Source organism: Pseudorasbora parva, chromosome 1 (assembly GCF_024679245.1).
Source record: "Pseudorasbora parva isolate DD20220531a chromosome 1, ASM2467924v1, whole genome shotgun sequence".
In the NCBI taxonomy this organism is placed as follows: Eukaryota; Metazoa; Chordata; class Actinopteri; order Cypriniformes; family Gobionidae; genus Pseudorasbora; species Pseudorasbora parva.
This window is the reverse complement of record NC_090172.1, coordinates 26,624,850-26,647,607: the sequence shown is the minus strand read 5'-3', so window position 1 is coordinate 26,647,607 and position 22,758 is coordinate 26,624,850. Positions and strand designations below refer to the sequence as shown.

The 22,758-nt window shown below is 36.3% G+C and overlaps 3 protein-coding genes across 6 annotated transcripts in view; 1 reads left to right on the top strand and 2 right to left on the bottom strand.

The window, feature by feature from the left end:
- Positions 1-901: 901 nt before the first annotated feature.
- On the bottom strand, positions 902-6,908 carry cdkn2aip (CDKN2A interacting protein). The gene is made up of 4 exons (XM_067437430.1): positions 6,772-6,908; positions 5,694-5,940; positions 4,286-4,407; positions 902-1,918 (listed from the first exon to the last, which is right to left on the bottom strand). Exons 2-4 carry the CDS (start codon positions 5,936-5,938, stop codon positions 1,347-1,349), a joined length of 939 nt encoding a protein of 312 aa, XP_067293531.1. The 5' UTR covers positions 5,939-5,940; positions 6,772-6,908; the 3' UTR covers positions 902-1,346.
- tubgcp4 (tubulin gamma complex component 4) lies at positions 6,869-17,071 on the top strand. Its single transcript, XM_067437429.1, has 18 exons — positions 6,869-7,094; positions 7,413-7,541; positions 7,629-7,751; positions 7,843-7,896; positions 8,458-8,514; positions 8,608-8,687; positions 8,796-8,997; positions 12,157-12,322; positions 12,409-12,533; positions 14,051-14,101; positions 14,179-14,284; positions 14,381-14,488; positions 14,578-14,722; positions 14,815-14,992; positions 15,892-16,026; positions 16,107-16,223; positions 16,581-16,720; positions 16,799-17,071. Exons 1-18 carry the CDS (start codon positions 7,017-7,019, stop codon positions 16,809-16,811), a joined length of 2,007 nt encoding a protein of 668 aa, XP_067293530.1. The 5' UTR covers positions 6,869-7,016; the 3' UTR covers positions 16,812-17,071.
- The window catches only part of tp53bp1 (tumor protein p53 binding protein, 1), a 24,552-nt gene continuing 18,859 nt past the window's right edge, over positions 17,066-22,758 (bottom strand). For 3 of the 4 annotated variants that reach the window (XM_067437426.1, XM_067437428.1, XM_067437427.1), the window contains 7 exons: positions 21,939-22,130; positions 21,580-21,762; positions 20,825-21,013; positions 19,538-19,632; positions 19,240-19,436; positions 17,881-18,017; positions 17,066-17,350 (listed from right to left, as the gene is read on the bottom strand). In XM_067437426.1, the coding sequence (XP_067293527.1) occupies positions 17,169-17,350; positions 17,881-18,017; positions 19,240-19,436; positions 19,538-19,632; positions 20,825-21,013; positions 21,580-21,762; positions 21,939-22,130 (1,175 nt within the window). In that variant the 3' untranslated portion in view covers positions 17,066-17,168. Of the gene's footprint in view, positions 17,351-17,880; positions 18,018-19,239; positions 19,437-19,537; positions 19,633-20,824; positions 21,014-21,579; positions 21,763-21,938; positions 22,131-22,758 lie in introns of those variants that run through there. The other variant, XR_010904266.1, reaches the window with a different exon arrangement.

Below are 22,758 nucleotides of genomic sequence, written 5' to 3'. Positions count from 1 at the left end.
CCACCCCTTTAATAAATGAAAATTCCGTTGAAAGCTTTTTGTCATGACAAAATTGTGTGGCAAGTTTGCTGTAAATCATATCAAGGGTCTTGTAGTAAGCTTCTCGGAAAATTCAGAATGTCAGAAAAACCTTCTATATATATATAGGGGTCCAGGGTTCCAGAATTATGAACTAACACACAAATGTACTCATTATAGCACCTCCTAGTGGGGGACACGTGTGTGGCCGTGCCTGAGAGAGAGAGCGAGAGAGCGAGAGCGAGAGAGAGGAGTTGAGAGTGTCTCTTTGGGAAAATGAATATTAAGGAAAACATTACCAATTCCTCTCTTGCTTGGAGCCCTAGTAAAGTTTATTTTGATAAAATAGTGAGACCTAAAAAAAATATTTTTTAAAACAGGGCTAAACGGAACATACGAACCCCAGTATTAACATTGGACTGCAGTTAAACCACAAGTCACCTTAGCAGTTTCTGATTAGACAGATACATTAAGCCAAACTTTTACGCTTCAATGAGAATTCTTCATGCTTCAACATTCATCATGAAACAGATGGAGGTTTTTATTTGACATTCAAAAAATCTGCCCAAAGGTCCACAACAACAGCAACAACATTACCATTCTGTCACAGTGTATGACCAAGAAAGTGGTTGAGATGTTTAATAAATAAAAATGATCTAATATGTGAAGTGAGGAGAAAACATAAAACAAATCAGTGCCACGATATCTAAATATCAAGCTAAGACTATTTTTTTTACTGTATTTTATTATTGTTTTATTATTCACTGTAATATTTTGATCTAACAATCTTAGATGAGTTAAACCATTAATCGTTAACATCCATTAATTAATTCAGTACTTATTTTTGTGATTTTTTTTCTATTGACAATTTTTTTCTATTGACAAATCCAATCACTGTCAACTGCAGACTATATTTTCAATGTAATGTTTAAAAATAAATAAAGCAAAAGTTAATGACATTTTACTAATTAAAATAGCATATTTTTAAACTGCCAACATTATTCTTAGGTCAGATAGGACTACAACTGCAGTTATGGAGGTTAAAAAAGCATGAAGATCTAAACCGTCTCAACTTCACAACCACAAACCATAAACAAGACTCTAAAGCAACAGAGTAAGCCTTTTACAAGCCACAAAACCGACTGGCACTTGTTTTTAAGATCCCTTTAACACAACTAAATAAACCGGCTCTTTTCCATGGTTCCATTCTGAATGATCATAACTGAAAACTGAACAAATGAAAATCTTTGGAAAGGCAGTGAGAAACTTCTCCACGGCTACACAGCTGAATCTTTATATCTTTTGTATCACTGTGGCAGAATGGAGCTCTACTGGTCTTCCTGAAAGGGATAGCTGAGAGCTGGAGGGAAAACCTGGCTCCTGTACTGTTCATCCACCAGAACCAGATCGTCGACGTCTCGTCCTTGGAACCTGCGACGGCAAACTTTCACTGTCACTTTTTGCCCTTGAAATACTTTGAGTGCTTCCTTGGAGGCCATTGCCCTGGCAGCACATTCATCACGCCCGTAGCCCGTACCCATGTAGACGGTGCGGCAGCGCAGTTCGCACACCTGGCCTTCTTTTTGGGTGCGTACCATAGGTAGGTCAGGAATGTCTTTGAGAGGTACAAACACACAGCTAAGACTGGCCTTGCATGACTCCACACAACTGCGCAAGATTTCGTAGTGTTCCAGGTTGGGGCCAAAGCCACCAGCAGACACAAGCTTCCAAGCAACGGCCTTGTAGAGTCGATTAAAAAAGGGCTGGTGTTCTGCGGGAGCCCCCGGTGGAGGGCCTGATTTCAGAGTACTGGCAGCTGGACGCCCAACACTCTTTGCATGAGCTTTAACATCTGTATCATTAGGTTTAGCCTTCTTACCCTGGTAATCAGGATCCAGTTCTGAAAAATAAAAAGTTCTTAAAGGGTTAGTTCACCCAAAAATGAATAATTAATGAGAGAATTCTTACCCTAATGTCATTCGACACCCGTAAGACCTTCGGGTTTTGAAAAACAATGTTTCGAACAGTTATGAATCAGTGTATTGATTCAGGATTCGGATCGCGTGTCAAACTGCCAAACTGCTGAAATCACGTGACTCTGGCAATCCGAATCATGAACCAATATGCTGATTCAGGACCGCTCAAAACATTGTTTTGAATTCAGATCATCACTATATAAGTCGTTATTTTTCGTTTTTTTGCGCACAAAAACTATTCTCATTGCTTAATAAAATTATTGTAGAATCACTGTAGTGAGATGGGCTTTGTAAAGACGTCTTTAGTGCCTTTATGGGTCTTGAGAGAGGAAATGACATTGGTGTCAATGTAGGCCTTTCTGAGCCATCGGATTTCAACAAAAATATCTTCATTACGGGTCTTGCGGGTGTCGAACGACATTAGGGTAAGTAATTCATGACAGAATATTCATTTTTCGGTGAACTAACCCTTTAAAATACTGCTATAGTTATTATACTACTGTTCAAAAGTGTGTGGTCAGTAAGGTTTTTTTTTTTTTAAACAAAAGTAATACTTGGTAACACTTAATAAGTATACAGTAACAAAGCACTTATAAATCATTTGCAAACTCGATTAAACGTTAATAGTTTATAAACTAGTTAATACATTAATATACTATGAGTTCTTCATTCATTGTCCCTTAATTCATTGTCTTACCTTATTGTTACACCCATTCCATTTTTTTTTCCATATTTCATGTTTTAAAAAAAAAAAAATATGGTACTTCCCAGACGTAATGGTTTTTATACTGTATATGATTTTTAAGCTGCTTTCTTCATGGGGACCAAAAAATGTCCCCATGAGGTCAAAATTTACTGGTATTATTATCCTTGTGGGGATATTTGGTCCCCATAGCATAGGGAACCAGGTAGGTACACACATAAATTATATATATAATTATTATATATTTATAAATTTGTGTGCGTACCTACCATGCTATGGGGACCAAATATCCCCACAAGGATAATAATAATATATATATATATATATATATATATATATATATATATATATATATATATATATATATATATATATATAGATATATATACACAAAACATTTTAAATTGTAATTATATTTTACAATATTGCTTTTTTACTATTTTACTACACTGAAAAAATTATTTAGAAAAAAGTTACCTGGTTGCCTTAAAATTTTGAGTTCATTGAAATTAAAATTTTGAATTAATACAATTTAAAAAAATTGAGATTCGACAACCTTTATTAAAATATTATTAAAAGATTTTGTAAGCATATTGGGTAATTGTGTGTGTTTTATTTCTGATGACGCAGTGAAACATGCCAAATTGTGCTATTTTCATGATTTATTAAAAAAAAAATCATATTTTGAGTTTCTATTTATTAAACAAATTTCCTTCATTGTATCAACTCAAATTTTTTATTTCAATAAACTGAAAATTTTAAGACAACCAGGTTACTTACTTTTTAAAGTTAAAACAACAATTTTTTTTACAGTGTATTTATTTACAATATATATATCAATTTTCATTCTTATATAATGCCAGCATGTCCCGTTTAAGCTCGTGGTCAAGCATTATCCCGAGGTATTTATAATTTGGGCCAGACTATACATTAGGTGTCCTTGAATACCATCCTTTCATCAAAAAAGTACTACTATCTTTTCATCAAAAAAGTACAAATACTCATATTGAATTGCAAAACACTTTTTCTGCTGGTATGGGTGGTATGGGTAGGTTTAATGGTGGGTTAGAGTGTAAAGTGAGGGTCATTAGTGTAATAATAACAAAAATGAATAACAGCTGTATTTATACGCAGGTATTTAAAAAAATATAAATGTAAATGTAACAATGTAAGCCCATAGAGAAGCTACGGTGGCCGTCACAGGACAAAGATGTCGTCTGAGACCGCAGAGAGTAGCTAGAGCTCTGTAAAGCAGTTTGTCCTTTTAGGGCTACTGTAGAAACATGACGACGCAAAATGGTGACTTCACTGTAAGGGGACCCAGTTGTATGATGATAGAAAGGGCTCATTCTAAGGTAATAAAAACACCACGGTTCATTATGTAAGGTCTTTATACACCACTTAAAAAAAACAGTAATGTATATTATATTGCATTTCTCTCAATAGATCCTCATAAATACTACACACTGCACCTTTAAAGACTCCCTATATAAATTGGGACCATGATTTGTAACTGATTGTATTAGCTACCTATAAATTAATGTAGGATGTGATATTATTTTAATAACACACATTAAAGTCCATTTACCTGAAGCTGCAGGTCTTTTAGTTTTTCCCATGATTTCATCTCTAGTTTTTCGCTCAGGGGCCTCAACCACAGTCATTCCTTCTGCCATCTCATTAACTTTGTCCATTACTGGCTGTGGATATCTGCATTAGGGTCAATGACAAATAAGAGTGTTCTCAATAAAAAAGGAAAAGGAATCAAAAAAAAAAAAATCAAGTTTAAAACACATCTGACTATTAGAAATGTATTAGAAGTGTGACGTGACTTTCATCTGGCAAGGATTTTTCAATTCCATTTAAAAAATTGGAATTTTGGATTGGAATTTTTCAATTCCAGGAATTTTTTTATTCCACTGATATTTGGCATGTTTTTAATTTAGATATTTTTAGATAACAATAAAATATTATTTTAGTTTTTTAGTTAAAAAAAAAAAAAAAACATTTAAAGTAAGTGTATGTAAGATTGTGGCCAAAGCTGGTACTGCAATCACTTTCAATTGATAGTAGAGTGGTGCATCCCCTCTCCCTCTCCCCCCTGATTTGAGGTTGCCAGATCGGCTGCAGGATCCAGCAGGGACGTTTATAGCTGCAGCTGTGGTAACTAGAGCAGATCTGGCAACCCGGATGCCAAAACACTACTGACTTTGTGATTGGTCGATAGGTGGAGGGTGGAGCTTCAGGCCAAAACACATGTCAACATCAACATCAGTTGAGGGCTGCGACAACAACTTTTAAATGACAATATCCTGGCCGGACTACTGTTAAAGTATTTAAAATTAACAAGATTTCTTAATGTCTAGAGACATATCAGGGCCATTTTATGATAAATTGAAATACATTTCTTATATACAGTTCCTTTATAGCCATGTAATGTATGTATTGTACACAACCATTAGTTAATAAGTTAATTGATCAACAATAAATAAATAATAGAATACAAACTATTATATATAATGTATAATAAAAAAATTGAAAAACTGTCACTTACATTTGAATTTATTCTAAAATGTATTTAATTCATGTAATGGCAAAGTTGAATTTTCAGTAGTTATTACTTCTTATATTAGTTACTATTATTAATGTTGAAAACGTTTGTGCTGATTAATGTTTTTGTCAAAAAACATCAAATATTATTTCAGGATTATTTAATTCAATCATTCAAAAGAATAGCATTTATTCAAAGTAGAAATATTCAATACCATTATAAAGGTCTCTCTACAGTTTACACTGAATAAAGTTATTCATTTAAATAAACAACCCCAAAACTTTGGGTAACATATTTCAGAATAAATTAATAGATCTGGAAAAATTAGATAAATGTCACTGACCCACTATACTTTCAGACCTTAAGTTATATGAAATGCATTGTAAGTTTATGAAAACAAAAAACAACCACAAATAAACAAAGTCCATGATAAAATGACAATTACCGACAGCCCAAAAACACGTGGTTGGCCCAAACCATAGACAAAGACAGTAGTCTGTCTAAATTATGACTTGGGGTCCCAGGTTGGATTGTAGGAAAGACCTCCATGTTGCGCAGGACAAACTCTCTCCTCGCATGCCATTGTTTATTGGTCTCACAGAGTCCTCTTAATGATTCCACCCAGTTCACAAGGTGTGGGTTCTGACTGAGGAACTCAGAAACGATATCTGCTCCTCTGTCCGCCGCCATCACTGAAAACAATCAAAAGTTAGTTTGAGAAGTTAATAAAAAAAGCAAGTGCACCACACAGCAGGTCCGGGCACTGAGGGCTTGAAATCTAGGTATGTTTCCCAGCGACAGATAAACAAACAGTTCATCAGTGGTTGGCAAGATACTAAGTCTGCAGTTAGGACAGCTCATATATAAACATCAGTATGTACATTTATTTTAGGTAAGAGTGTTCGTTGTGAAATGCACTATATTAGTCTAAGGGGTAACACTTTAGAATAAATGGTCATTCATTAACATTAGTTAATATTAACTAACTAACATGCACTAACCATGAGCAGTTCATTTGTTACTGTATTTGTTCATTCTTTGTTAACGTTAGTTAATATAAACACAGTTGTTCATGGTGTGTTCATGTTAGTTCACATTGCATTATGTGAACTGATGTCAACAAGATTTTAATAATGTATTAGTAAATGTTGAAATTAACATTAACAAAGATAAATAAATGCTTTATAAGTGCAGTTAATTATTAGTCAGTTTTAACTAAGTTAATATAGTTAATGACCATTATTCTAAAGTTTTAACGTTGCCGTTTAAGGCTTGTTTTCTTACGCGATTGTACAGATTATTATTTAGCAAGTTATCGCGATATAATTTCCACAGCATTTAAGTAATGTATTAAATGACCACTTTGTTCACCCTGTGGGGATTTAAGTCACCCCAATCTCAACTTCAATTTCATAAGTCCAAGCAGGCGCTATCTGGCCAATAAATATGAAAGATAATGAACCGCAAACACACACAAACAAAACACTGCAAAATATCGTTACGAGAACATAAGCACGGTTTACCTCTAAATATATTCTCCACAGACGAGTTCTCATCAGCTGTGTGTTATAACAATATTATGTTATATTTGAGTGTAGTGTGCAGCTGGCTCACTGAGCACTTCCTCTGTCGCGCTCGAGGTCTGCGTCATCAACATGCGACGGGGATTTTGGCGGTGCAAAAATATTAATGATGAGAACGTATTACTTGTATTTTTACTGTCGTGTGTTTAATTTGGATTCGCTATCTGACAAGCAGCGTCGGTAAAATGATCCATGAGTTGCTTCTGGCTCTTAGTGGATACCCTGGGACCATATTCACTTGGAATAAACGGAATGGATTGCAGGTATTGTATGCAGTATTTGCATCTTATAATATGTCTCTATTACAAAATGGATAAATCATGGCTGTATTGAAACAGGATAATAATTTTTAACTAACATGCCAGCAGTTTTTGTTTCACATTTATAAAAAATATCTTTAAATGTGGCTTTGCATATCACAGAATGCCATAGTAAAATAAGCCATACAAATGTATTCCCATAGTGCATGCATGCCCCCCAAACATAGTTATTATTCCATGGTATTCTGAAGTACCTTAAAAATACCATGTCCAAAAAAAACAGTACTTTAATAATTAAGAAACATCAAATGTTGATCATAGGTGTCCCAGGACCTTCCATTCCTCCACCCCAGTGAAACCAGTGTCCTCAATCGGCTGTGTAAAATGGGCACTGACTATGTGCGCTTCACAGAATTCATAGAGCAACATACGGGTCATGTCCACCAACAGGTAATCAGATCGTATTCTTCATTCATTGAGTGTCGAGGACAGGATCAGATCAAGACTAAGTGTGATTTTCTTCTCCATGTCTCACAGGAGCACTACACCAGCCAGCCGAGTCAGTCTGGGCTTCATGGCATTTATCTGCGTGCGTTCTGCACTGGGCTGAACTCTATGCTGCAGCCCTATCGACAGGCTTTACTGGACCTTGAAAAAGAGGTTGCACATTTGGAATTTACATATGAAGTCCTTATGGAGCTTTTAGGGCCATATCTGCAGATAATATTAAACTTTTGTTTTTCCCCCACAGTTTCTTGGTGATCCACACCTCTCTATTTCTCATGTAAACTACATGCTGGAACAGGTAAAAAGAAAATTGGACTTTTTACTTGTACATCCAAACCATTGAAATATGTGGTAACTTGAAATCTTACACTATTGTTCAAAGTGTAAGGTTTTTTATTTTTTCTATCCTACTATTTAAAGAAATTAAAACTTTTATTCAGCAAGGATGCATGGAATAATCAAAAGTGACTAGAGACTTTTATAATGTAAAAAAAAAAAAAAAATCAGTTTCAAATAAATGCTGTTATTTTGAATCTAAAAATCTTTTGAGGGAAAATTAATTAAACTGTTTTTTCATTGCCAATATAAAATATTTCAGGATCAAATAATGACTTCTAAAAGATCATTTGACACTGAAAACTAGAGTAATGATGCTGAAAATTTAGCTTTTAGTTTTGGTAATAATATTTCACAAGATTGCTATTTGTATTGTATTTTTGATAAAAAATTATAGCAGCTTTTGTGAGCATACGAGGTTTAAAAACAAATTACCTGATCCCAAAAACATAATTAAAACAAAATATTAAATAATCATTTAAATATGGAATCTTTCTAACTTTCAGTTTGTTCTGTTGTTCAGTTTCAGCTTCTCTTCCCTTCTGTGATGGTTGTTGTGGAGACAATCAAGTCTCAGAAGGTTGGTAACTTGATGAATGCCACCTGTTTGCGATAAATGATTAGAAGAGTGCATGGTTGAAGATAACGTTCTGAAACTTTTTGTTTCAAAAAGATTCATGGCTGCCAGATCCTAGAGACTGTGTACAAGCACAGCTGTGGAGGACTGCCTCCTGTCAGGATGGCCTTAGAGAAGTGAGCCCGCAAAATCCCTACTAAAAACCCCTATTGCACGTTGTGGCACTTGGACTTGAGATACAGAATTCTATTTTTACTGCTTTAATGGTAGTGTCTGTTTTGCAGGATTCTTGCAGTGTGCCATGGTGTGATGTATAAGCAGCTGGCTGCGTGGATGCTGCACGGGTTGCTGCTGGATCAGAGTGAAGAGTTCTTTGTCAAGCAGGGCCCCAGTGCTGGCGGAGCCACAGCTGCACAGGAGGAAGAAGAGGAGGACCTGGGTATCGGAGGGCTGAGTGGAAAACAGCTCCGTGAGCTGCAAGATTTGGTGAGCGACTAAGGCCGCATTTACATTACATGGTTGTGACTCCATTTTTTCCTCCCTTGTGGCATATATGGGATATGCCCCATGAATGTGTAATCAGGAAACTAGCACATGGATTCTGATATTCTCAGATCATTTTCAGGCTTCATTCATATGTGGAAATAAATCTGAACTGGATCAGATACAGAGGTGGACAAAGTACACAACTCTATTACTTGAGTAAAAGTAACAGTACTACTGGTCAAATATTACTCCGTTACAAGTGAAAGTTGTAAAAACTGATTTTTACTCAAGTAAAAGTACAGAAGTATTTGTTTTCAAAAGAACTTAAGTATCAAAGTAAATTTCCTTTTTTATGCTAAAGCATTATTTTATTATTGTTGTATAAATGCACACTGTCATCATGGTTTAAGCCAGTCAGTGATGCTCCATCTGACATACTAGCATATGACTAACTTAAACTCATTTAAATACTTGTATATAAGTTACAAAGCTGCTGTCACTTTAAGGCCAAATGCACGGATCCAATACACTGATACACATCTGATATTCTCCCAAATGTACTCTTCTCTTTCTCCCAGATGTTTATATTTTTTATATTGTATAAGACATGCACCAATTGTATGCTAACTAAACTAATCTTGATTTTTTTTAAAACTGAAACATACTTTCAAAATACGACTATGGGTGCACGCACTTGTGCCTAAGAACCGTCTTTTTCCATTTTGCTATGAATTGATCAGTGTTCAAAAAAAGTTGGGGAAATGTAAATGACTATAAGAGTGATTCCTACAACAACAACAAAAAACCTTTTAAAGAAGGAAAAAATCCTCCTCCGACTTTCAGAGTTGCTACAGAAACGACTTTCGACCTAGATAGAAATGTAGTGGAGTAAAAAGTAAGATATTTGTCTTTCAAATGTAGAGAAGTAAAAGTCATAAAAGTTTCCAGAAAAAAAATACTCCAGTAAAGTACAGATACTCAAAAAGTGTACTTAAGTACAGTACTCAAGTAAATGTACTTAGTTACTGTCCACCTCTGATCAGATATGTGCATTTGCTTCTAGATATTCCCCTGTCAATGCGAGTCGGACATAATTGAAAAAGCCCTGGGTGAATGAAGTAAGGTGGACACCAACTGCGATCACGTGATGACTATTTTCAGTGGCGCAGTGGAGGACAAAAGCTCAACCCAATGTTTTTCTGACCTTTAAAGTTGTTCAGAAAGCAAAAGCTTGTATTATCATTTCGTCTTGAGTGCATTGCAAATCCTAGATTTTTGATTCCTTTTCAGCCTAAGCTTTTCCAAATCAGTGCGTCCACCTTGGCTTGTTCTCCAAGTGTACAGTGTAAATGGCGATATCAGATATATGGCTCACTTTCAAAAGAAGAAAAAAAATCTGATATTTTTTTACAGGCCTGAACAGCACTTTCTGAAATTGAGATTCAGACTGGGTCATGTGTCTAATTTCTTTGGCTCTAAATGTAAACTTCCATATATTTATCATGGAGGCTAAAAAAGAAAGATTTTTGTTTTTCCTGCTGGTCCAATAGTTATGTTTTTTTTTTTATGATAATATTTTCAATGGCTGGACCACAAACAATGATATTTTTTTTTGCAGTGCTTTAAAAAAAAAAAACAATATTTATATGTATTATCGGTTTTATTACATGAAAATATATGTAATATTAGGGGGAAAAAACGTTAAACTCCCCATACATACGTATGCAATGCAGGCAACGACTATGGCAGAATCTGCTGTGCCAGCCGGCCAAGGGTTATCAGTGTTACTATGGTAATCCAGGTCGAATGTTTAATGAAAAAGCCATCCCTTAAATCCCAAAAACACAAGCACAGCAGTTGTTCTTATGAACAACTCGATAGCACGAGCACGACAGTTCAACTAACAAATTTATTACAGTTATGTCAAGATTAGAGTGTTATATCTATCACTAAAAGAGGAACCAAAAGAAAACAAACATATATTAGGAGTATATTATCTTACTTGTCGGACACACTTTTGGAGCTGATGCTTGAAACAGTTATGAGGTTTAGCAACCTTGGTTTCCGGTTGCAGGCTTTAGGACTCCTTGAGTAATCTGATATTTACACGGGTCCTACTTCTTGCCTAATCGTAAGCCTTCTTTTGTTCTACAGACATTTTCTACTTTTTGTTTTTTTATCTGCCATCTCTCGTGCTGTGTCTCGTGTCTTGACTCTTGAATAATGACATGGACTCTCATCCCCATAATTAGTAGACACACCCCTTACTGCTGATTGGCTACAATTTGTTTTGGTATTGACAAAACAGTATTGAAATATAGCTTACCCTACCTTTAACAGAGGCAAGCAATAATATCAACAAATCAATAAAAACAATTAAAAAGAAATACAAATAAAATGCTTTTGAATATGTCTTCTCCTCTACCATGCTCTGCTTCAGTGTATTCACTAACATTAACTAACTGTGTTAACTAACGAAACCTTATTGTAAAATATTACCAATTTTGTTTTTCATTGAAGGAAATTATTTAATAATAATAATAATAAAATGGCATTAATTAAAGGGATAGTTCGGTGGCCAAAAGTGAAAATTCGGACATTATTTACTCACCCTAATATCATTCCAAACCTGTTAGACTTTCGTTTATCTTTGTAACACAAATAAAGATATGTTTGATTAATTCTGTGAGCTTTCTGTCCCTCCAGGACATCGAAAACTAAGGTTTAAGGAAAAAGATTTAGTTTCGAGGATCTTACAGGTCTTACGGGTTTGGAACTAGAGTTAGGGTAAGTAATTAATCACAGAATTTTCATTTTTGGGTAAACTATCCCTTTAATATTATTTTTAAAAAATCTGGATGCAAAACATTGCATATTTCTTTTCATCACAGATGCTGAATTTTACAAAGCATACTAAAAATGTATCCACATCACGACTATAATGTGATTAAATATTTTCTTTTCTTTTTTTTTACATAATCAAAATACACAGCTGCCTTTCAACAGCCATCAATACAACGCGACTGGCCGCAGAATTCAGTGATTGCTGACCAGCCAAACTTTGTCTGCTTGTACATTAATCAAACTTGCAGTTTTTTTACTGATTGTGATTTATTTTAACAATTTCTACATTTTCTGTTCATTATTGTCCCGCTGTAGAGACTGATTGAGGAGGAGAACATGCTCGCACCTTCCCTGCAGCAGTTCTCCTTGCGTGTGGAGATGCTTCCCTCATACATCCCTGTTCGAGTAGCTGAAAAAATCCTCTTTGTTGGGGAGTCAGTGCAAATGTTTGAAAATCACAACCAGAGCCCATCCCGAGCTGGTGAGTGAATGAGCATTTTGCGTCTGTTGTTCAGGTGTGCTCGTGATGGTTTTGTATCGTAACACTGCCCTCATGTGGTTGCTCAGGTTCTATACTGAAGCATCAGGAGGACCTGTTTGCAGCAGAGCTCCACAGACTCAAGCAGCAGCCTCTCTTTAGTCTGGTGGACTTTGAGAATCTAGTGGATGGTATTCGGAGCACAGTTGCTGAGGTTGGTCTAGTAATTATATTGGTTTTCAAACATGTCTATAAGGCCCCGTTCTCGCTCCCAGGACTGCAAGAACAAAATGATGTCATTTTGTTCTCGCAGCCCAGGTTTGGGAGTTCTCGCAGCTTGTTCTCGACACATCGCCCGAGCAGAACTTTTTTTTTGCGGGTGTCCCAGAACTATTGTGGGATTGGTCAGACATTTAAAGTGGGCGGGGTTAATATGGGGAAACACGGATGATCAGGACACCAGAAACAAAATTCTAGACCTGCGCCAGGCTGTGAAGACCGAATCTGCAATAGGTAAGCAGCTTGGTGTGAAGAAATCTCTGTGGGAGCAATTATTAGAAAATGGAAGACATGCAAGACCACTGATAATCTCCCTCAATCTTGGCTCCACGCAAGATCTCACCCCGTGGGGTCAAAATTATCATAAGAACGGTGAGCAAAAATCTCAGAACCACACGGGGGGACCTAGTGAATGACCTACAGAGAGCTGGGACCAAAGTAACAAAGGCTACCATCAGTAACACACTACGCTGCCAGGGACTCAAATCCTGCAGAGCCAGACGTGTCCCCCTGCTTAAGCCAGTACATGTCTCGGCCCATCTGAAGTTTGCTAGAGAGCATTTGGATGATCCAGAAGAGGATTGGGAGAATGTCTTATAGTTAAATGAAACCAAAATTGAACTTTTTGGTAAAAACTCAACTTGTCATGTTTGGGGGAGAAAGAATGCTAAGTTGCACCATGCCTACTGTGAAGCATGGGGGTGGAAACATCATGCTTTGGGGCTGTTTTTCTGCAAAGTAACCAGGACGACTGATCTGTATAAAGGAAAAAATGAATGGGCCATGTTTCGTGAGATTTTGAGTAAAAACCTCTTTCCATCAGCAAGGGCATTCAAGATGAAACGTGGCTGGGTCTTTCAGCATGACAATGATCCCAAACACACTGCCCGGACAACGAAGGAGTGGCTTCGTAAGATGCATTTCAAGGTCCTTGGGGTCTCCAGATCTCAACCCCATAGAAAATCTTTGGAGGGAGTTGAAAATCTGTGTTGCCCAGTGACAGCCCCAAAAACATCAATGCTTTAGAGGAGATCTGGGATGAGGTATGGGCCAAACTACTAGCAACAGGGTGTAAAAACCTTGTGGCAACTTACAGAAAATGTTTGACCTCTGTCATTGCCTACAAAGGGTATATAACAAAGTATTTAGATTAACTTTTGTTAGTGACCAAATTATTTTCCACCATAATTTGCAAATAAATTCTTTAAAAATCAGTCATTTTTTTCATGTCTGAAAAAATGAAAAAATTTACATTCATTTTTTTTTTCTTCTTTTTTCTTATTCTGTCTCATAGTTAAAGTGTACCTATGATGAAAATTACAGCCCTTTCTCATCTTTTTAAGTGGGAGAATTTGTACAAAATTGGTGGCTGACTAAATACATTTTTGCCCCATTGTAGCTCTAGCAATATCAGTAGGTATCCAGATAAAAATTGTTTGTCTTTTCTTGCAGCACTTATGGACTTTGATGGTAGAGGAATCTGATCTTTTGGGGCAGCTTAAGGTAAAAAGAACGATTTGTTGATGGTACGCTTTTCCTGGTGAAGTTTGGCTTTCACAATGGAGTTGTTGCTGTTTTAGATCATAAAGGACTTTTACTTGTTGGGGCGAGGCGAACTGTACCAGGTCTTCATTGACCTTGCTCAACATATGCTGAAAACCCCACCGTCTGCTGTTACTGAACATGGTATTGATCCATTTTTCTTATAACGCATGAAATCACACTTTTCAAATTCTTCCATCCTCTTCAATATTCTTCTGAATTTGCTATATTTGTTTTTAGATGTCAATGTGGCATTTCAGCAAGCAGCTCATAAAGTGCTGCTAGACGATGACAATCTTTTGCCCCTCCTGCATCTCACCATAGACTACCAAGGGAAAGAAAGCAAAGGTATTGCCTACTGACTACCATTTTTAGCCCTCACCAACCATGTTTCCCCATATTAAATACTTAACGGAATTTGATAATTATGCTTCCAGAGGCTTCTGGGAATCGAGAGGGCACCACTCCTCCACAGGAGAGTTCTCCTCGTGAGGCTCCGCCCACTGGCTGGGCAGCTCTAGGATTGGCTTACAAGGTTCAATGGCCACTACATATTCTGTTCACTCCTGCTGTGTTAGAGAAGTAGGCCATTGTTTCATATTAGCCATTTAATATCATTATTCCATTAATCAATGTTATGAACACCACAGCAGTTAACCCTAGCTTCATTTCAGGTATAACGTAGTGTTCCGTTACCTGCTGAGTGTGCGCCGTGTCCAGTCCGAGCTGCAGCACTGCTGGGCCTTGCAGATGCAGCGCAAACATCTTAAATCCAATCAGACGGATGCAGTTAAGTGGAGGCTCCGCAACCATATGGCCTTCCTAGTGGACAACCTTCAGTATTACCTTCAGGTTACAACTTAACTCTTCTCTCTTCGGCCGTCTGATTTGCATTCTACACAGTCCTAAAAGTATTTTGCTGGTGATATGAAAATATATACACTACTGTTCAGGATTGGGATTGATACATTTTTTTATGTTTTTGAAAGTGTTATTTCTATTTCAAATAAATACTGAGGCTGCACAAAAATACAGTAAAACAGTAATGTTATGACATATTACAGAACGTAAAACTGATGCTTAGCTGAATTTTTTAGCATCATTACTAGAGCCTTCAGTTTCACATGATCCTTCAGAAATCATTATAATATGATGATTTACTGCTCAGGAAATTTGTGCTGTTTATAAATGAACAGCATTTATTTGAAATAGGAATAATTTGGAAAAGAAAGACATTTCCATCAGTTTAATGCATTTTGCTAAATAAAAGTATACACATTTTTACTGACCCCAAGTGTACTTGCATACTAATAGGTCATTGGAAGGTGGACCACTATTAGGACATATTGAGATGTCATAACATTGATTCTTGATTGCAAATTCCCCCTATTAACATAATGAAAACAATTAAAAATATATGTTTCTTGGTTTATTCATTTAAAAACTTCCATGGCCCAGGGCCATCAAAGACAGGGCTTGGATTAAATCAAGATTAGGCCTTAGTTCAATCAGGATATTTAAGTAGCTTTCATTAATGTGCTTTGGAAAAAAACATTACTGGTGTAAATCTTGAGACAAAACAATGACACTGGCATATTTTAAGAATTTTCTTTTTATCGCACACTGATTCACCAGGGAAATGTACTATCTGGGCACCAAATAATATTTTCAACATACTTGTGGTTTAGTATGCCAGTTGAGACAGCAGAAGAACAATTAATATATTTTGCCTTTCTTGCATTGTTCTTCAGGTGGACGTTCTAGAGTCTCAGTTTTCACAGCTCTTACAACAGATCAACTCCACACGAGACTTTGAGAGCATTCGATTGGCCCATGACCATTTCCTCAGCAATCTTCTTGCACAGTCTTTCATATTACTCAAGCCTGTGAGTGTCCAGAACAAACCTGTGTAGCCCATGTTCTGGATTTTACATTTTGTTGAATATTCATGTTATATCTCTCCCAGGTGTTTCACTGTTTGAATGAAATTCTGGACTTGTGTCACAACTTTTGTTCCCTGGTCAGTCAGAATCTTGGGCCTCTGGATGAAAGAGGAGCAGCCCAGCTGGATATTCTTGTGAAGGTAGCTTTGCTTGTGTGAGATTGTATTCTTGGAAGTCCTAGATTTTTATGCCATAATTATAAATTGAAATTAAAAATAAAAATAATTAGAAATTTACAGTCCAAGAATTTCAGTTTCAACTATCTTAAGTAAAATAGTCAGAATTATAAATTTTTGCACACAAATTTATTAAATAATTTTTTTAAAGAAATATTTGTTTCTTGTGTGGTAGAAATAGGTTTCCATAAATTCTTGCATCTGGAATAATTTCAGAATCTTCCCAATTTGTTTGCCATAATTATCATTTACCAAAGTGTATGTTTTTTTAATGTGGCAGATATTGGTCTTTATAGATATTGCTGTAATTTTACTTGACAGGGATTTAGTCGTCAGTCGTTTCTGCTCTTCAAGATTCTTTCTAGCGTGCGAAACCACCAGATAAACTCGGACTTGGCACAGCTCCTGTTACGACTAGACTACAATAAATACTACACACAGGCAGGAGGCACGCTGGGAAGGTAGGCACTAGGCATTAGTGATGCAATGTTTTAATGAGCTGATTTATGCAAAAATGCGACATGTTCATTTTTTCACAGTTTTGGCCTATAACGTGGAGCCTGGAGATCTCAAGAGGCAAACCTCACATAACGGTGCATTTCAGCTTAAAACATGCCTAATACAGTACTTGTGTTGATTTGTACATTAAATTAATTTATAAGGCTCTTCTTAATGTCAGTGCTTGTCTTGATTTTGCTGCACTCCTAAGCCATCCTATAAAAGTAAAGCTACTCCTTGAATGTAAACACTTTATTTGTAAATACCATGCGCTTTGTAATCTGTTATGAAATAAAACAGACAAGTGAAACAATCACGATTTCTTTATTTCAAAAAACTATGTACAGTAAAATGCATGCACTAAAATGGAGGACATTTAAAAGACACAAGAAGACACCAGAGGACGGTGGTTTACGTAGACGGGTTGTGACAGAATTCAGAATTGCTGTCATAGCTGAGGCACTTTCCACAGATCAAGCTCTGAATCAGCCACTCCAGAGAGACGACAGGCATGTCTGGGGCCACATGTTTCAAATCCTCAGAAGGAGATGCAGATCCTGTCACTGCCAGGTCAAACTTCGTGTTTGTAATATCTGTCAATGACAAAAATCAACCACATTATTCCATATAAGGTTAACCACTTTGTCACGGTTTTGTTTTTGTGCATCCTTAAAAGGTACACTTTTAATTTATATAATGACTGAGTACATCTCTGGTGTGGAGTCCACTCTTTGGGTCATGGCATGTCATTTAGCATGGTCGAGCACACAGTTCAGCAAATTACACCCAAACTGCACTTGTGCAAATTGGCATGGCATGATCTGGAGAGGGGACTCTGCACCAGTGGAAACAATTAAGAATAATATAATGAGCAAGTACATCATAAATTCATTTTTCAAACTGTTTTTGTTTCATCCTGACAAAAACAGTACACCTATTATAAGTGTTTCCACTGCGGAGTAGACCAGTACCTGCATGACTCCTCATACTTAGAAGTAGCTCCAGCTACAATGTTCTTCCGCAAGACGCTTGCGGTTTTGTTTATTAACCGCTAAATTGCCAAAAGTTACATAGTGTACCTTTTTAAAGACCTCCACATTTTGCTAAAGGTACTGTAACCTACCAGAAATGTCTCCGTTTTCTTTATGGTGATGAACTCTTGCTGCACCACCCATGGAAAGCAAAGAGGTCCACAAATCTACACGATCTTCTGATATCAGCATCACCTTCAGCGCTTTAAAAGGGTTACAACGAGGATGCCTGAGGACAGGGAACCCAATAAAACACTTATTCACACAAATTTCAAGCACCTAAGGCTTTTTTTTTTTTAGATTGGCAGCAAAAAAATATGCTTTTCTTTGTTGTATTCAACAAAATAAAAAAATTCTGATCATCAAAAACATTAAAACATCTGAATTTTACAGGCACAATCCACATTGAGTCCATACGTGATAATTTCTCTCCTCCCCCATAATGTGTATACACATGGTTGGGGAGTAAGAAAATACATGTATCTTGGTTACATATTTAAATTTTCATAAGTGTATTTCATCAGTTCTATTTTAAATAGTTGGTAAATAAATAAGTTACATCTGAAAAGTTTTTTTAGATTACCAAAGTGATTACTTTGAATTTTAATGTAATTGAATTGCCTTTTACACTTTACCTTAATGTTTAAATAAAATTCTGAATTGTGTGAAAGTTGCAATTGCCTTTTGTATTTTTTATATTTAGTGTCAGAAACAAGCTTCTATGAAAAACAATGCATTAAGAGTAGGGGGTGAAAACTTTTAAACAGGATGTGTAAATTTGTCATTTTGATTTAAGCTAATTTTTCCCATTTAGTACAGCCCTTAAGAAGCAAATAACAACATGTTTCACAGAAGACAAAATAAGTAAAATCTATAAATGTAATAACATTTTTGGAAAAGCGATTCAGTCTTAATTTGATTTGTTTTCCAGTCAATTTTTGACTGTTCAATCATAAACAAAGGGCTTGTCTACAGCTGTGTACTTAAGTTATTTACTCCATTTATTTAATGGTGACATTAAGAATGTGTAAGATACAGTACTGGCTTGGTTTAATTCTGAAAACATCTAGTTTTCAGTGATCTTTTTTTATAATGCGTTACTCATTTACTCTCTTAAGTGTCTTGGCATCATTCTCTTACTAGTATACAAGTCATTGAATGGTCTCATGCCATCTTCTCTCTCAGATCTCCAGACTGAGTATCAAAGAACTCTGAGATGCACTAGTTAGAAGATATAAATAGTTATGAGGTCTAGATTAAAACAAAGATGAGGTTGTGCATATGCTGTAGCTGCTCCCAAACTGAATAGCTTACCTAGTTATATCAGAGCCGCTACTACAGTTTATGAGTTTAAAATCACACCTAAAAACATCTGTTTTTTTAAATTAGCCAGTGGCTAACTGATTTACTGTGATGAAAATGAGTCTAATCCAAACAAGACAAGCTCTTACCATTCCACAATGTGTCCCTCTGGGCCCAGACCAGCAGGAAGCAAGTAATTTCTATAGTTGAGCAGCTTCTTCTCCTGGCAGCAGTCCCTCACCCACATCTGAGACACACAGGGAACTCCACCTGCCACACACAGCAGGTACTTCCTGGTCCGACAGTGCTGGTCGGCAATCAGCAAGCTCTGATAGGCTGCTTTACACTGACGATGCAGAACACACACACATAAAAAATGCGCACACAGCAAAAAGTATGCCGTGCAGCTCTTGCAGAAGAGAGGGGTTGTTTTGAATATGAGCTCACCTGTTCTTCATTAAAGTCAAGCAGGATCATTCCTCCTCCCGCCTCCAGCTGTCTCACTGTATAGAGCTTGTTATATGGGGCTCTCTGCACACACTCTGAGAAGAGACAAACTACATCATCACTGTCCAATAAAAGAAGAACGATTTCTGAAGGATTAGTCTAGAACCTTTCTATTATTTTTTACCACATTCCATAGTACATAAACAGTAATGTTTTAAAATAATTAGCAAATTAGCTACATTTACATGGACACGTTTTGTTCAGAATGATTCACTGATGAATCCGAAAAGTGTTTACATGAATGCTAAATAAAGTCCACATTTAAAACAGTTTAATGAGTTTGTCACAGGCTTCAAATCAGATTTTATCTTTTGGTATGCGCACACCGCACAAATACAGTTTCCACAGTTACAGGGTCATAAGAGATTTTCATTATTGACAGGGGCTAGTCTGTGATTTTATTGCTATCTGAATCCAGAAGGTCAGTGTTTTTCTCCCTCCATCTGCATCACCAAGGTGTGGTAATTGAATTGCCATCCAAATCCACATCTCTGAGTTTAAGAATATATCACTTCAAAATTCACTGATTAAATCCTTTTTGACCACTGCAGAGCACCGAACAATAGCGCCTCACTGTAATTTGGATGCATTTTAAAAATTAAAATCAACACTTTTATAACTGAAATGCTGGCAAGTATTTAGAAGAGCAATGCATTACATCACCGCTGAAAAAATAAATAGAAGAAAAGCTAATTTGAAATTTGAAAAAAGAAAAAATGTGAAATGTGCCGTTACACAGCAATTATACATGTTAAAATTACCACGCAGCATTATGTTTACCTCATGTAAATAAGAGGCTGTATTAACTTATTTCCACTCATTTCCATGTGGAATAAAATGACATCCTTTATTTTGAGATAAAATACAAGACAGAAAATAATTTTAACTATAATGGGCATCTATATATCTTCATATTTTTAAACATTTAAATAATTATTAGGATATTATTTTCCTATTATTAAATTAAATATGCCTTTATTCTTAATGCTCAACACATGCAGTCTTTATTTGTTCTACCTGTTACTCCAAATAAACACGACGTTTATAGTTCGTGCAACTTTATTCAGTGCACGGCAAAGTTTTACACAACTTCCATCACCGTCACCTGCACGCAGATTCAACACACTGCTCATACGCCAACCTACCGGCACACCGTAACGGTGTAGAAGCACGTTTACCGTAATGAACAGTGTAGAGGGGAGATAACATGTTAACACTACCCCTCACCTTCATCCTCGTCGCTGGTCTGGTGGTTGGAGTCTCTGTCACTTTCAGAGGATGCTGTCAGCATGAAGACAAATCCCATGAAGAGAGAGGAGTTTTCAGGCAGAGGTCCATGTGTCGCTACCAGGTCATTGGGTTCACGGGGCAGATCTGCGTCACTCCCAGATGTGATACAAGAAGCAAGGCGGTGCCCTGTTAAAGTAAAACAAAAAGATAAATAAGAAACAACATAAACACTACTTTGTTACACATCCAGTTTCAACAGTCAGGTTCAAAGAGTCCATAAAGAATAATGAACCGTGAGGAATTAAAAACAAGCACCACTCCCATCTACCCTGTTGAGTGCTCACCCAGACAAAGGAAAAAAGCATGTTATGCCACATACCAGTTGCTGTTTAGAGCTGGAGATCTGCACTCCATTAAACATCAAAAGCAGTATTTGATCATACCTTCATGTGCTCTATCAGACGTTTTATATTGTAAAACCAGACGGTTACATACAACAACAAAAACACTGAGGAGAAAGGAACTCATTTGGTTTGTCATTCATGTTTGAGTTCATTTGAAAATACATTTACAGATAATGTAAAACATCATTTCATAAACATTAAAATTAATAAAATGTTGTTAAAATCCATAAGAGTAAAAGACAAATATGGGTTATAAAATCAGACGTTTAAAACATTCTGCTAAAACGGAGCAAATGATTTGCTCCATATTGTTGAATTAATAAAGTCTGTCTACAAGTGGCACCGTACCCACTCTGGCCCCTCCCCCCCTGCGTCCTCTCTTGGCAGGAGTCCTTTCGTCCTCTCCACCACTGATGAGCTTTCGTTTCCCAGAAGGCCCTGGGTTTCTTGGGCTGTTGCTGGAGCTCCGGGTAGGGGTCCCTGGTCCACTTGAGTTTCCTCTGCGTCTCCGCTTTCCTTCTACCAGGTTATCTGAGGACAAAATGACACAGTAACACCAAATGTGACAAAATTGGTGCCATTCTAAGAGATTTAGAAGTAGGCATACCAAAAAAATCAAATGGATTTGGCTATGGAGGAGTTAGTAAATTGCTAGAATTTCATTATATTAGATGTTTGTTTCCAAAACAGTCCAGCTGAAGACTCACCAAGGCTGATATCAGATGCCATGGTTTGTGGTGTAGATGGTTCGTAGGGCCCCAGTCCATACTGCTCCCTTAGGCGGCTGCCTTGTTCCATGCTGAGAATCACAGATGTTCTGGTGTACCACTTGCTCTGACCATCTTTCTCCACACAGTAAAGGAACTCAGAGTCTTGAGTCTTATGACCTTTCACCAAACCTGACACAAAGAAAAGCACAGAAAATTGAAGATTAGTAAGTAGAGGTGAGAATCTCCATGATTAGGATTCAGAGGGCAACGATTATTTTATGAAGTGATAATGCATATACATATTTTCCTCCAATTGTTTTATTAATAATAATAATTATATTAATAAATCACAATATAGTTATTTTCTTTGTTATTAAAAATAAAAACACAGATGTAAAAAACTAACAAGAAAGAAACAAATGAAATTTCCAGTGATTTACATTTTATCTCTTTACCAGACGCATTCAAGTAAAAAATAATACTGAAATTGAAATCAAATGTAAACATAGTGACTCATTTAAAATAAACGCATTATTATTAAAGCTAAAAAAAATTATTCAGTTAAGAGCAGTGAGTGATTCCCTCTTTTGATTAACATTAATGACACAGACAGCAGCAGGTTAATTATATTAAGCCCTAATGCACAAATCTAATTTGTTACACATCCAAAAAAATGTTATTACTATAGCGTATATTAAGAGTACTTTTTTTATTTAACAGTGCATTAATACACACACATATATATATATAAACATGTTAGGTAATTATATCTAACCCTAACACATACCATTTTTATTATTATTTCTGCATTTTGACA